The 16461-nt window shown below is 42.7% G+C and overlaps 1 protein-coding gene across 1 annotated transcript in view; it reads right to left on the bottom strand.

Annotated features, from left to right (window-relative positions):
* Nucleotides 1-2492: 2492 nt before the first annotated feature.
* Nucleotides 2493-16461, bottom strand: part of CRB2 (crumbs cell polarity complex component 2) — a 189755-nt gene continuing 175786 nt past the window's right edge. Inside the window, exons 12-13 of the mRNA XM_030207351.1 lie at nt 13669-13789; nt 2493-3305 (exon numbers count right to left, since the gene is read on the bottom strand). Of these exons, the coding sequence (XP_030063211.1) occupies nt 3078-3305; nt 13669-13789 (349 nt within the window). The 3' untranslated portion in view covers nt 2493-3077. The remainder of the gene's footprint in view (nt 3306-13668; nt 13790-16461) is intronic.

Genomic DNA, 16461 nt, shown 5'->3' with positions numbered 1-16461 from the left:
CAGTTATAAAATTACCTTCATGAGCCAGCTTGAGAGGTTTCTCCCAATGTCTGCTTATGGGGTAAGATTGAGTGTTTTGGTCTAAGTTCCCAGTCATGTCTCTTTAAGCATTGCTATATCACCTTGGTCCTCACGCCTAGTCCTCGAGGCTTCTTAATGGGTCAGGTTTAGGGGGTACCCCTAATGAATATGCATGAGATTTTCATATAATGGTGGTAGTAGTAGACATGCAAATCTCTTTCATGCATTAGAAGTATCCCATAAACCTGACTTCAAGGACTGGAAGTGAAAAACAGCTATATCACCTAATAGGCCTTTAGTGCTTAATTATATCAAAGCTACAAGAAGGTGGAGAGATGAGACTGACATTTGAAGATCTCCTTGAGTTTGGTGAAAATTAAAAAGTAATTCAGTCACATTGATAGGAAGATGAGCTATTATGGTCTTTAACTGCTATTGTATTCTGCTGTTCTCCGAAAATGACAGTATGTACATTTTCATTCATGGTTTTTTTCCTTTTTTTTTGTTACAAATAAAAATGACTTTGTATAACTTCTTAGATTTAGTTTATAAGTAAATAACCAACATTGTCAGTGGCTGAAAGACTTTATTTTCCAAAGATTATCCCCATATACATAAAATCTAGGAAAACCTTTGGACAGTAGAATATAGTGGGCCATATTTATTGAGCTGCATTAAGGGTTTGCAGTTACAAAAACCTCTGTGTTAACCAGAAGTTTTCCATTGTAACCAAGAGTTTTTTTTTTTTGTTTTTTTTTTTTTTGGGGGGGGGGGGGGGGGGGGGGTTAAGCACTTTAACAACATTGCAGTGTAGCTAGCAACAGCTATGCACTTTGCATTAACTGCATAGTAACTACCTCCATTTTAACTGTAAAGTATAATCCTCACCTGTTCTATGTCCCCTTCCACAGTTGCTATTAGCGCACATTAATAGCTACTGCAGCTGAGTAAAAAGGTCTGTCTAAATATTTGCATTCTTAATCTTAAGCCCACTGGATACTGAGGAGACAAGTTATCGTTGTGGGCTACGGATAAGTCAGTTTATTTTACACAAATTGGGTTGTTTTAGCAAAGGCTCCCATTTTATGCAAAAAAAAAAAAAACCCTATGGTAAAATAACCAGAGTTAACAGTAGCTCATGTTGATAACTTCCCCTTAGTGTACCATCTTGTAGAACCATTTTTTCAAATAGCACAGAATCCTGTGAAATAAAAATAGCAATGTTGGGATTAAAGGGAACAACAAAGAGAACAGAAGAACAAAGTCCCTCGCAAAACACAGATCAAACAAACACAGCGGCATTGACACCAAACATAAAGCCAGATGATGTGTAACTCATGCAGAAATGTTTATTCAAACATCCAAAGATTCAACACAAATCGTGTTTCAACCACAACGGCCTGCTTCAGGAGTCTTCAAATTGGATGTTCTCTAAACATTCTAGCTTTCAAATGTAGCACCAGTACCAATTCTCCTGTACTTACTGGCCTCCTGAAGCAGGCCGTTGTGGCCAAAACACGATTCGAGACGAGTCGTTGGATGTTTGAATAAAATTTTCTGCAAGCTTCATTTTTGGTGTCACCTTCGCTGACATTAAAGGGACACCATCCTCTCTCCAGAATATTTTATCTAAGTTCCTCTGCTAATAGCTATTTAAACCTCTTAATAGCTTTTAATTTATAGAAAATATATGTTAAATTATGCCAATGAGATTGGTGGGGTGGAGGAGTAGCCTAATGCAGAGAGCATCAAGCTAGGAACCAGAGGGCATAGGTTCAAATCCCACAGTGGCTCCTTATGACCTTGGGAAGCCATCAAATCTCTACTGCTAGGGATGACCAGCTGTAGCACTAGCAACATCACCCCATTTAGAAACCATCATACTTGCGGTGGCCCCATGAGCTGGTTGCAGCTCACTGCTTGTAGACAGTAGGGATGAGAGAGAATCAGAGTGGCAGTTTTATAAACAGTCCATTCTAGTAGGTACTATATGGACATTATAAAGTGGCTCACTGAGATTTCTAAAGGGGAATCTGACTACCTCAAACATAATCAGGGCTAGTGCAAGGGTATAAACATCCTAGTCAAACATTCAACCTTGCACTCCCATCCAATTACTCTTTAAGCCGTTTGGCTCCTCCACCAATCATGATTACCTCAATGCTACCCCTCCCTAAATAATCTGAGTAAATGGGTTTCTGAAAATTGTCCACCCTTTGAGTTTGTATGGTTGTCAGGACTGAATTTTGCTTTGACTGTAGGTAGTCTTTGGCACAGTTCCTCCTCCATCCCGGAATCTGGTTCTCTAGGCTTCTGCCTAGTTGTTGGACCAGCCTTTGCTATAATGTATATTTCCTGATGAATCATTTTATTCTGCTATCATTTGGTTTACAGTTATGCAAGGCAGCCCATTTCAATGGATTATTAGAAAAAAGAGACAGAAAATTTTGGAATTTGTTACAGGGCATTTATTTGCGACCTGAAGAAAGAATTCATGTCACTGCTGTTGCTGCTGAGATTCATATCTCAAAATCAGTTCCTGACACCCTCTTGCTATCTATGAAAATATAATATATACAAACTGTCTATAAATATTTACCCAGATTTGTTATTCAGCATTTAACACTGCTGTGGTCTTGAAAAATAACCAAATTTACACAAACTACATTGACCTTTCAAAGGCTAATTCAGTGTAAAATTAGGTGAAAGTCAACAATCACATAAATTTGATAGTAGCATCAGACATATTGAAAAGTTGTTGAGAAAGTTCCCAGCTTCCTAATTGCTGAAAGATTTGGAAAACTAGGAGCGGGGGAAGGCAGAGGGCCAAAGTCTTATGACGGGTCTGCATTCTTCTTAAATAATTTCTTTCCATAATTCGTATTTAATACATCGATAGCTGCAGTAATTCCTCACCCCAAACCACAGGCAATGCTTGGAAAAGAAACTAAGATAGAGCGAGTTCTTGGTGGACTGTAAATACTGGAAAGTATCAAAGACAAGACCTTGGTACTTGGCATCCCTGATATCCACGGCCTCATAGTTACGCCTATCCCTTATATCAAGCGCTCCTCGGGTGGCACTTTTAGAACACTGTCCATCTCCAAACGAGCTCCTGCCACCTCCTGCTGGCTTGGGCTGTAGGTTCCCTCTGACTGGCGCCTCTTCCTTGCACTGAGAACCATGAAAATGAGACCAATAACAAGCAGCAATACACACGCGCAGGCTACAGGGACAGCTACTCCAATTAATGGGAATGGAAATAAACCACCGGGTCTCCCTTTCTGCAAAAGAAATTAATGGAAAAAACAATAAGGCCCTAGAAATTTAATGTAGGTAATGTAGATTTGTGACTGGTTTCTATAGTAATTGGTTAACAAGCAGGAAAAATACATCTTCATGAGGCAAATATTTCAAATATTTGACTGGGCAACTTGTGGAGTTACTGGAAGACTTCAAAAATCTCATCCCACCGTCTGATAAAATTACGTCTAGCCACTTTGTCAGATTAGACAAAGTTTATCTTGAGGCAATGTTTGGAATGTTCCAGTAGCAAGGTTTTATTGGAGTTGGATGGTTTTGAATACTGACTAGTTAAGTCAGGCTGCCAAAATAAGTTATATCCAGTTATGATCAACAGTCAGACTTTTCTGGTTGAGTCCACCGAACATCATAAGAGTCTGGTGAATACTGGCCCCAGCGTGTCAACCTACAATTTCCTAAAAATAGACAATGTAAAGGAAATGTGAGGAGACTTTGTTCAATGTCATTAGACCATTAATGTGTGTGTGTGTGGAGGGGTGGGGGGGTTGATAGTTTTAATTGGCACAGTGGTTTCCTCCTTCTTTAGTTTTCCAACTCAGGTGGACTCTTAACACAGAACCAGCACTTTGAGCTTTCCCTCACAACTACCTTACTTCATCTTTTCAACCTGGCCTGTACAATAGTAGTCTATGACCAAAGTGCATTAGACCATATTACATTTGAGCTGTTACTATTCAGAGATGGTCAAGATTTCCTTCTCCCTTGGGACCATGAACACTGTTGTGTGGGTCAGCAAGGGATGCTATGGAAGTAGAATCCTTCAATAGCAGCAGCAAACTCCATCCAGCACAGTAAACCATGAAATGAGGTCCCTCTGCTTGGCAGTATACTATATATACACTAACAGTGACCTCCCATGATTTTTAAAAAGAAAATGCATGTTTAATAGGGATATATGCAGGTCTTATTTAGCTCTGGTGCTTCAATTATACCAGCCTTTTGGGTGTGTTATAGCTAAGAATCTCACTTATATGTGTGGCGGCCAAATATCGCTGCTTATACAGGCAGTATAGGAGGCCATTCTGTAACAGGGCATCAACGTTTAGGAACCATCCCTCTAATTCTATAAAAGTTGTCAAAAATTGTTCAAGCAATTTAAAGAGCTAATAAGCACCAATAATTGGCCTTTTAACAAGCAATTATTGGCACAAATTAGATTTAATTGGAATTAAATACGCACAAATTTAGGCAAGAGTTGAAAAAGGGGGTGCAGAAATGGGAGGGTCATAGGCGGAACGAGGGTGTTGCTTACATTTACGCGCAATGTTACCGAGTGCAGGGAGATACGTGCCTAATTTAGGTTCATACATTTGCACCATGTTTGTTGGTGGAAATGGCCAGGGCTAAAGTTGGGTGCAATTCCTGGGCATAAGTGCTATTCTCTAAACCGTGACTTATAGGTAAGCGCTGTTTTTGGTGTCATATATAGAATTCACCCCCATATTTCTAGGGGTAGTGAGCCTATTCTCTAAGAACACTTATGTGAACAAGCATTCTTATAAAATACCAAAATGTAGGCCACGTTTACTACAGCTCTATGGCTTGTACAAATGTTAGCACCTAAATGCAGCAGTATGTACCAGGGCCACCGGGGGGGGGGGGGGAGCAAAATTCCCCAGGACCCATCCTTCAATGGGGGCTCAGTGTCCGCCCAGCACTATTATGGCTCTCCTGCTCCTGTGTGCTGCAGAGCAGATTTATCACGCTATTGCATTAACTCTGCTCTGCCGGCCACAGATCTTTCTTCCTGTCGCATCCCGCCTCCTGTGTGAAGTACTTCCTGTTTGGACACAGCAGGAAAAAGGACCTGTGCAGTGCAGCAGAGTGGAGCAGGAGAGCAGACAAGTGAGAGGCTATGGAGGGGGAGGGGGTAAGTGGTGCTGGTAAATCTTAACCCCATCTATGCCCTGCCCATGCTTCTCACCTGTGAACGTCCCTGTAACAATTACACGTGAAGCTTTTATTATAGAATAGGTACACTACTGCCATTTATGCACAATAAAGTACATTTACCCATGTGGGTGGCAGTATTCCATAGCGTCCCACAGATCAATCCAGAGACTTATGGGTTGTGTCTCTCTACCAGCAGATGGAGATAGAGAGAACCTCTGAGGTTTGCTATATGTGGACCTGTGCAGCCAAGTAAATCTCAGTATTCTCTCTATCTAGCAGGTGGACGGACATCTCTGTGCAGCTCTGGTTTGATATGGCCACTGTGCAGCTTGTGGTGTACACCTGGTGGTGCCAGGTCTCCCCCTACCTTTCCTCCGTTGCCTGGGGCTGTTGGCCTGATCGGGTGTTTCCTTTCTCTCCTGACAAAAAAAAAAGTAAGCGTCTCTTTAAGAGCCTTGGTTTTTGTTTAATCATACGGAGGAGCTAGATGGACTGCCGAGTCAATTTTGGGGCAGGCGTTTGTGGAGCATGTCAGTGCCTTCTGAGGCGGCTAAGCTCTGCTCCTGGTGTGGGGGCCAGAGAGCAGTGTCGGGGGAGTGTGAGTCCTGCTGCCGTCAGCCCACAGTGGGTGCTCAGCGCGACGGGGGTTCCCCTCAGGCGTCCGGAGAGTCGGAAGCGCAGGGGATAGTTTCGGCGGTTTCCTCAGGGCAGTTAGTGCAGCGTGCGTCGGCGGGTGTTATTTTCTCCTCTCAGGTGCGACCCCCACCTACGTGAACCGTCAGGGGGGCACCAGGAGTGCACCACTGGCACATGAGGCGGCTCTGATCTGCCATTGGGCAGAGACTCATCTCTCTCTCTCTTGACGGCGGCTCATATAGCAGGGTCATAGAATGTGCAAGCGGACTTTCTCAGTCGCCACCAGTTGGAGGCGGGGGAGTGGACACTCTCCCCTCTGGCCTTTGATCAGATAGCTGCCCATTGGGGGATGCCGGTGATGGACTTAATGGCCACTGCATTCAATGTGAAGGTTCCCTGTTTCTTCAGCAGGGGAAGAGAGCTGCACTCGGAAGGCATTGATGCTCTTCTACAACCTTGGCCCAGGGGCCTGCTCTATGCCTTTCCCCTGTGGCCAATGGTGGGCAGGTTACTGACTCGCATTGCCGGTCATCCCAGTCGAGTGATCCTGGTGGCCCTGGATTGGCCCAGACGTCCCTGGTACGCGGATGTGGTCAGGCTCCTGTTCTCCGGCTCAAGGCGCAGGACGGTCTCTTGTTGCAGGGCGAAGTTGAGAAGGAAAGGGTATCCGGACGCGGTTATCGCTACGATGCATCAGGCTCGGAAAAGATCCACCTCGGTAGCATATGCTAGGGTGTGGTGTACCTTCGATTCGTGGTGTGCGAGTTCGGGATTGTCAGCGGCTTCGGTATTGGTTATCCTCGTGTTTCTTTAGGAGGGTGTACAGAAATCACTCTTGTTGAGTTCTCTTAAGGTGCAGGTGGCAGCTCTGGCATGCTTTAAGGGCCGGCTTCAGGGGACGTCGATCGTCTCCCACCCGGATGTGGTTCATTTTTTGAGAGGCGTAAATCGGTTGCATCCTCCGCACATGCCAGTTCTGCCATCCTGGAACCTTAATCTAGTTCTCATAGCGCTTCAGCGTCCTCCTTTCGAACCCTTATCGGGGATTACGGTTAAGGATCTCACCTTGAAGGCGATTTTCCTAGTAGCCATTACTTTGACTCAGAGAATTTCAGAGTTGCAGGCTCTTTCTTGCAGAAACCCCTTCCTGCATTTTACGGAGGCAGGGGTATCGATTAGGACAGTTCCTTCGTTTTTGCCCAAGGTGGTTTCTCGTTTCCACTTGGGGAAGTCCCTGCATTTGCCAGCTTTTCGCCAGGAAGATTACCCCGAGCAATTCCAGGCTCTTCGTTGCCTCGACGTGAGACAGGCTCTTCTCAGGTATTTGGAGGTGACGAATGAATTTCGTCTTTCTATCTCTTTGTCCTTTTTGGAGGCAGTAAGAAGGGTCATATGGCTTCCAAGGCCACCATAGCCTGTTGGGTGTGGGAGGCCATCTCTTCAGCCTACGTGGCATTGGGCAAGCAAGCCCCTGTGCAAATTCGAGCTCAGGCTTCCTCCTATGCAAAGTTCCGTTTGGTTTTCGGCCCATACGTTCACTCGTCATTATTGGGTGGATGTAGCAGCTCAGCAAGATGCGGTGTTTGGCTCGTCGGTGATTTCTGCCGGGTTTGGGATGTCCCACCCTACTTGAGGACTGCTTGGGTACATCCCACAAGTCTCTGGATGGATCTGTGGGACACTATGGAAGGAAAAATTAATTCTTACCTGATAATTTTCTTTCCATTAGTCCCAACAGATCAATCCAGAGGCCCCACCTGGATTTACTGTCTGCGGTTTTGTTTCAGTTGGTTAGTTTTTTCGGGTTTCATGGTTCTGAATGTTCCTTTGCTTGATTAAATAATAAAAAGAAATAAATTTCGGAGTGTTGGAAGTATGTTGGGCATTTGGTCTGAATGTCAGGAGAGTTTTCTATTGTTTCCATTCCACTGCTTTGGTATCGTTCATACTGAGATTTGTTTGGCTGCACAGGTCCACATATACAGTGGGGGAAATAAGTATTTGATCCCTTGCTGATTTTGTAAGTTTGCCCACTGACAAAGACATGAGCAGCCCATAATTGAAGGGTAGGTTATTGGTAACAGTGAGAGATAGCACATCACAAATTAAATCCGGAAAATCACATTGTGGAAAGTATATGAATTTATTTGCATTCTGCAGAGGGAAATAAGTATTTAATCCCTCTGGCAAACAAGACCTAATACTTGGTGGCAAAACCCTTGTTGGCAAGCACAGCGGTCAGACGTCTTCTGTAGTTGATGATGAGGTTTGCACACATGTCAGGAGGAATTTTGGTCCACTCCTCTTTGCAGATCATCTCTAAATCATTAAGAGTTCTGGGCTGTCGCTTGGCAACTCGCAGCTTCAGCTCCCTCCATAAGTTTTCAATGGGATTAAGGTCTGGTGACTGGCTAGGCCACTCCATGACCCTAATGTGCTTCTTCCTGAGCCACTCCTTTGTTGCCTTGGCTGTATGTTTTGGGTCATTGTCGTGCTGGAAGACCCAGCCACGACCCATTTTTAAGGCCCTGGCGGAGGGAAGGAGGTTGTCACTCAGAATTGTACGGTACATGGCCCCATCCATTCTCCCATTGATGCGGTGAAGTAGTCCTGTGCCCTTAGCAGAGAAACACCCCCAAAACATAACATTTCCACCTCCATGCTTGACAGTGGGGACGGTGTTCTTTGGGTCATAGGCAGCATTTCTCTTCCTCCAAACACGGCGAGTTGAGTTCATGCCAAAGAGCTCAATTTTTGTCTCATCTGACCACAGCACCTTCTCCCAATCACTCTCGGCATCATCCAGGTGTTCACTGGCAAACTTCAGACGGGCCGTCACATGTGCCTTCCGGAGCAGGGGGACCTTGCGGGCACTGCAGGATTGCAATCCGTTATGTCGTAATGTGTTACCAATGGTTTTCGTGGTGACAGTGGTCCCAGCTGCCTTGAGATCATTGACAAGTTCCCCCCTTGTAGTTGTAGGCTGATTTCTAACCTTCCTCATGATCAAGGATACCCCACGAGGTGAGATTTTGCGTGGAGCCCCAGATCTTTGTCGATTGACAGTCATTTTGTACTTCTTCCATTTTCTTACTATGGCACCAACAGTTGTCTCCTTCTCGCCCAGCATCTTACTGATGGTTTTGTAGCCCATTCCAGCCTTGTGCAGGTGTATGATCTTGTCCCTGACATCCTTAGACAGCTCCTTGCTCTTGGCCATTTTGTAGAGGTTAGAGTCTGACTGATTCACTGAGTCTGTGGACAGGTGTCTTTCATACAGGTGACCATTGCCGACAGCTGTCTGTCATGCAGGTAACGAGTTGATTTGGAGCATCTACCTGGTCTGTAGGGGCCAGATCTCTTACTGGTTGGTGGGGGATCAAATACTTATTTCCCTCTGCAGAATGCAAATAAATTCATATACTTTCCACAATGTGATTTTCCGGATTTAATTTGTGATGTGCTATCTCTCACTGTTACCAATAACCTACCCTTCAATTATGGGCTGCTCATGTCTTTGTCAGTGGGCAAACTTACAAAATCAGCAAGGGATCAAATACTTATTTCCCCCACTGTAGCAAACCTCAGAGGTTCTCTCTATCTCCACCTGCTGGTAGAAGGACACAACCCACAAGTCTCTGGATTGATCTGTTGGGACTAATGGAAAGAAAATTATCAGGTAAGAATTAATTTTTCCTTATAAATTTAAGGATTCAAAGGGTGCTTAAAATTTAGGTGAGCTGTTATAGAATCTGCTGGATTCTATATATTGTGCCTTAATTTCTGAGCAGAAATCGAAGCATATTCTATAACAATATGTGTAACTTAATTAGTTAACTATCTAATCAGCGCTGTCAATTGGATGTTAACAAACAATTAATTACCACTAATTGGCATTTAGAGTTACGTGCACAACTCGACAACGTATTCTGTAATGTGATGCACATAAATTCTAAGTTGCATAGTTGAAAAGGGGTTGTGGCCACAGGTAGGTTGTGGGCATTTCTAAAATCTATGCGCGTTGTTAAGAATACACCTGCTCTGCACCTAATTTAGGTGTCAGGATTTACACCAAGTAAAATGTGACATAAATGGCCGCAACAAGTTGGTCGCAGGGAAAAGCACTTGGCGTATTCTATATACTGCACAGAAATCTAAACCTATAAAATTTAGGCATACTTTAGAAAATACGCCTAGGTGTATTTTTTTCCACGTGGAATTTTCAGGCGCCATAGAATCTAGCCCAGAATCTGTACCACACGTGGCCTGCTCCTTTAACTCAATGTATAATGCTGCTTGAGTTTTTTTTTTTACTTACACATTCTGCACTGACACTGAACATACAAGCGGTTTTGAATATTGGTCCCTTTATTATTCCAGTCATTAGTGGCCATTTGTAGCTCTACTGATCTGATAGAAGGTTGGCTTGGTGCTAATGACCTTCTTGAACTGTCCCCACAAATTCCAACAAATCCACCAGTATGTAGGCTATGAAAGGAGCTGGCACCAAAAATCTGGAGGCTTCTATGCTCAGGACAGGGGGAGGGAAATCTTTTTGTAGGAAGTGATGATTGTGTAGGTTAGATTATAAACTATTGAACAGACTGGTCCTTGACTGTGGTATATAAGTGTTTTCATTCAGAAGTCAAGTTTTGAGGTTTTTTTTAATTGTTAAACTGAGGTAGGGGGCACAACATAATGAAAGATGTGTTTTTATTTAAAAAAAAATTACAGAAAAACCATTCTAAAACAGTACAGTCCTTAAAACGTAGGGAGACATTTTGATCAAACACTCTGCACTTTTCTGAAGTGCCTAGATTTTGGAATACTAGGCACTCATTTTCCACACCCTAACTCCATCACAATAGCTGCCTGTTTTTAGATGCCTAAACCTTTCTACTCATTGAAAATAGGCTCTACAACGATATAAAGCAACTAATGTGTTTGTTAATAAAATAAAAATTACAAAAAAAAGAAAATAGGCTCTTATATTTAGGTGCCCTGTCCTAATCCATTTTCAAAGCTCCCTAAGTGAGTGTCTAAAACATTTGGAAGGTGCCTCCTAATTTTTTTAGCGTAGCAAAAATTAATCTAAACCCACTGGGTACACTAACCCTCCCTTTTACAAAGCCATGCTAGTGGCTGCTAGTGTGGTAATGGTGACATGGCCCATTCAAAGTGAATGGGTTGTATCTGCATTGCCACTCACCTTTATAAAAAAGGGGGGGGGTTAAGAGGTGAATGGATTCTTAGTCTTAAACTACTATTTTATGGTTGCCTTCTCCATAAGGTTATAAGCAGCATAATAGAGATCTTTGAACCAGGGATATCTGCTCAAAATATGAGTACTCCAAAGCACAAAGTGAAATATATGACCTGTATAATACAAGCATGCAGCAATACAAAGTGAGAACACTAGAGAAAGATATTCCACCGCCTCATGCAAAGCAGCAGTAAACAGCTCCTGTATCGACAGAAGCCACATGCAATGGAGAAGTTAGTCAACAGCAACAGCAATGAAGAATGCCATCCAGCATAGCAAACCATGCACTGCCTTGCATGCATAATGTGGGAAGACACCCACTTATCAAGAAAATATTCTTGAGAACTATATTTGATTAATTAAGAACAGGGATTCTCAACCCAGTCCTCAGAGCACACGCAGTCAGTCAGGATTTTAGGATACGCACAATGAATATGCATGAAATACATTTGCATGCACTACTCCAATGTATGTAAATTTATCTCATGCAAATTCTTTGTGAGTATCCTGAAAATCTGAGTAGCTGGGTGTGTGCTAAGGGACTAGGTTGAGAACCCCTGATTTAAAGCACCCCCCTTCTTTTTTAAAAGCCACATTTGTATACACCTGTAAAAGTTTAACTCACACCTACAGTGGTGGAAATAAGTATTTGATCCCTTGCTGATTTTGTAAGTTTGCCCACTGACAAAGACATGAGCAGCCCATAATTGAAGGGTAGGTTATTGGTAACAGTGAGAGATAGCACATCACAAATTAAATCCGGAAAATCACATTGTGGAAAGTATATGAATTTATTTGCATTCTGCAGAGGGAAATAAGTATTTAATCCCTCTGGCAAACAAGACCTAATACTTGGTGGCAAAACCCTTGTTGGCAAGCACAGCGGTCAGACGTCTTCTGTAGTTGATGATGAGGTTTGCACACATGTCAGGAGGAATTTTGGTCCACTCCTCTTTGCAGATCATCTCTAAATCATTAAGAGTTCTGGGCTGTCGCTTGGAAACTGGCAGCTTCAGCTCCCTCCATAAGTTTTCAATGGGATTAAGGTCTGGTGACTGGCTAGGCCACTCCATGACCCTAATGTGCTTCTTCCTGAGCCACTCCTTTGTTGCCTTGGCTGTATGTTTTGGGTCATTGTCGTGCTGGAAGACCCAGCCACGACCCATTTTTAAGGCCCTGGCGGAGGGAAGGAGGTTGTCACTCAGAATTGTACGGTACATGGCCCCATCCATTCTCCCATTGATGCGGTGAAGTAGTCCTGTGCCCTTAGCAGAGAAACACCCCCAAAACATAACATTTCCACCTCCATGCTTGACAGTGGGGACGGTGTTCTTTGGGTCATAGGCAGCATTTCTCTTCCTCCAAACACGGCGAGTTGAGTTCATGCCAAAGAGCTCAATTTTTGTCTCATCTGACCACAGCACCTTCTCCCAATCACTCTCGGCATCATCCAGGTGTTCACTGGCAAACTTCAGACGGGCCGTCACATGTGCCTTCCGGAGCAGGGGGACCTTGCGGGCACTGCAGGATTGCAATCCGTTATGTCGTAATGTGTTACCAATGGTTTTCGTGGTGACAGTGGTCCCAGCTGCCTTGAGATCATTGACAAGTTCCCCCCTTGTAGTTGTAGGCTGATTTCTAACCTTCCTCATGATCAAGGATACCCCACGAGGTGAGATTTTGCGTGGAGCCCCAGATCTTTGTCGATTGACAGTCATTTTGTACTTCTTCCATTTTCTTACTATGGCACCAACAGTTGTCTCCTTCTCGCCCAGCGTCTTACTGATGGTTTTGTAGCCCATTCCAGCCTTGTGCAGGTGTATGATCTTGTCCCTGACATCCTTAGACAGCTCCTTGCTCTTGGCCATTTTGTAGAGGTTAGAGTCTGACTGATTCACTGAGTCTGTGGACAGGTGTCTTTCATACAGGTGACCATTGCCGACAGCTGTCTGTCATGCAGGTAACGAGTTGATTTGGAGCATCTACCTGGTCTGTAGGGGCCAGATCTCTTACTGGTTGGTGGGGGATCAAATACTTATTTCCCTCTGCAGAATGCAAATAAATTCATATACTTTCCACAATGTGATTTTCCGGATTTAATTTGTGATGTGCTATCTCTCACTGTTACCAATAACCTACCCTTCAATTATGGGCTGCTCATGTCTTTGTCAGTGGGCAAACTTACAAAATCAGCAAGGGATCAAATACTTATTTCCACCACTGTAAATGTTGTGGTGGCATCAGTGAGAACAAAGGTTACTTACTGCATCATAGGTACAAGAGAAGAGCTGTAGCTATTTGGGTCTTTGTATCTCTAACCTATTTCAGCATTGCATTGTGCATAGTGATGAAATCTCCACATGGAGCTTTAAACTCCAGTCTGACATAACATTTTGTTTCAAAAACCAAAGCTCAGCTGTACTGAGTCATGTCTCCCATTTTATAGCTATAACAAAAATGCTGACTACAGTCCCACTGGCATGTAGCTATGATGCAGTGTCCTTGGAGTCTTATACAGTCAATGAATTTACCTCACAATGCCCTCCAGTGAAATTAGCATTGCAGATACACTTGTATCTGTTCACTAAATCCTGGCAGGTTCCTCCATTCAGGCAAGGATTTGATTCACAGTCATCAATGTTGATTTGACAGCTGAAAGAAAGAACAAATAAAATTAAAGGCAAGAAGTTAACTTAGGTTTCCTATTCATATACAGCTCAACACTGTTATAACGTGGTGCTTGGGCTCCAAAGAAACAAATTGTGGTATAAGCATATCGCGTTAAAAATTTCAAACCCATTTTTCTGCATTCAACTTATACCGTATCTGTAATCAATTTTGCATGTGCGTGATAATTGCAGTACTATAGAATAAGAATACTGTATATAAATCATGTTTCAATCTTTTATCGATGCATTGTACAGTTGTCTAAAGTTTAAAAGAAAAGGGAAAACATAATGAACTCTGTATTTATTCAACCAATGAGGATAAATGAGTGTCTCAAACCGCCACCTTGTCCATAAAATAAAGTATTTAAGATGCCAATAAAGGTTTTTAAATGAACTATGTGTCATCTAAGCATACATTAACAAATGAACTTTAGAGTCTACTTTAAAAATATATTGAGGATTGACTGTTTGATTGATTTTTGTAAATTCCTTCTGATTAGAAGTCTCATTGTAATCCGCTTTGCACTATCTGCCGGATTCTATATAGCGCGCCTAGAGATCCGCGCTGAAATCCAGGCATATTCTATAACAATGCATGTAACATAATTGGCTTAACAAGCTAATCAGCATTGATAATAGCATTTAACAAGCAATAATGAGCACTAATTGGCAATAATTAGAATTTATGCGCACAACCTGCTAATGAACTGTACCTAAATTCAAATGCATGCAGTTCAAAAGGGGTGTGGCTATGGGTGGGGAAATGGGCATTCCATGGGCATTCCTAAATTTACATGCGTAGTTATAGAATATGACCCAGTGCATGTACATCTATGCACAGGGATTTACACCAAGTTTTCACTGGTGTAAATGGAGGCACGCAGTTTTATGTGCTGGAATATCAACTAAGTGTATTCTATATACTGCAGCTAAATCTAGGTGCTTAGGCGGAAATGTTTACCACGTGGATTTTTTAGGCATCTTATATTGAATCTGGCCCTATATAATTAAAGACGGAATAGAAACAACCTAATACAATAGAATAGAATTGCATCTCTTTGCTTCTTTTTAATGATTTCAGTCAAGAAATTAAGTCCCGTTTGCAAACCTGCAAGCGCCTCTGTGATCTTAAGTGGCGGCTCAGGTTTCTCATCCTCATAGTCTTTGGTTGCATCCATAGTTGTATCTAGTTTAACCTTCCCTCCCCTCCAATGTTGACCACTGCTGTAAATATGTAGATATGAAGAAGCCATTTGTGCATCTTCCAAAGCCTTCAGCCATGTTGGTTGAGAACAAGGAAGCATGCAGAACAGAGAGTAAAGTATAGTCTAGGCACTGCCTATGTATACCTGCTGGTCGGTACCAGATGGGTGACTAGTACCGGACAACACATCTCTCTAGCCACTTGGGTTTGCTGGACTTCCATTTGTTTAAGGTTTGATGAATTTCCTTAACCCAAGGAGGTGGAGACGGCTTCGGCCTTGTGATGTCATGCCATCTCTTGTTAATCAAATCGGGAGCTACACTTGCATCACATTATAAGCAGATTCACATTGTAATGGATCACATTATAAAGGGGTTGAGCTGTATTAATGTTGATTTTAGCTGGCTAACCAGATAGTGAGGTATTTATTCCTTTCTATTTCTTTTATAATGTTGAAAGCATTGATAAGTGACAATATTATATGGAAGACTCTTAAAGAAATTTAGGTTAGATTTTGCCCTTTTTCCAATAGACTGTTTTTTATTCCTCACTGGTTGCCTTTTTCTGTAGCCATAAGTCTCACTGTCCCTAAACAGTCACGTTTCCATTTGAAATAATGACAGTTTACAGAACTCTCAGCTTTCCTAGTGAACAATACCAATACTTTAGAAATGATAAGTAGTAGTAGTAAGTAGTAGTAGTAAGTAAGTAGTAGTTTAATACAGTGGTGTAGCCAGACCTGACATTTTGTGTGTGTGTGTGTGTGGGGGGGGGGGGGGGGGGGGGGGGACTAGGCATATAGGTGTGAGTAGTGCTTCTGCAAAATATAAAGAAAGTAAGTAAATTTACTGTAAAATTTACATTTTCCATTCACTGAATCAAGAATAAAATTCTTTCTACCTTTGTTGTCTGGTTGTTTTGTTTTTTTTTCCAATTATGCTTGTCCCAATCTCCAGTTTCTCCTTTCCTCTGTCTTTTCTTTATAAGATCTCTAGTCCATCTGCCACTTCTCTACCTTCCTGTCTTCACTTCCTCTCCTCTAGCCATCTGACTTTGATCTTTTCTTTTCAGCTTTTCTTCATTTATTTTTCTGCTTATCTGCTGAGACTTTAGTAAGAAAGAATGAAGTCTCAGCAGATAAATGTGGTTAAAAAAAATGTAAGATTGAAGACTGAATAGTTTCAGTCTTCAAGCTTCCTTTTTTTTTTTTTACCACATCTACCCTCCTACCACATCTACCTCCTATTATTCCCTACTCGTTTGCTAAATCTCTCCTTTCTTCTGGCACCTTCGCTTTCCCTTTCCTCCCTTCTGTACAACACCCTCTCTCTATTTTCACTCCTCTGACCAGTATCTTCTCTCTTTCTCTTGCTCCCTCCATCCAGAATATCCTCTTTCCCTTACCTCCATCCAGCATCTCTCCCTGTCACCCTACTCCCCCTCATATCCAG

Source organism: Microcaecilia unicolor, chromosome 6 (assembly GCF_901765095.1).
Source record: "Microcaecilia unicolor chromosome 6, aMicUni1.1, whole genome shotgun sequence".
Classification (NCBI taxonomy): Eukaryota; Metazoa; Chordata; class Amphibia; order Gymnophiona; family Siphonopidae; genus Microcaecilia; species Microcaecilia unicolor.
This window is presented reverse-complemented; position numbering and strand designations above follow the sequence as displayed.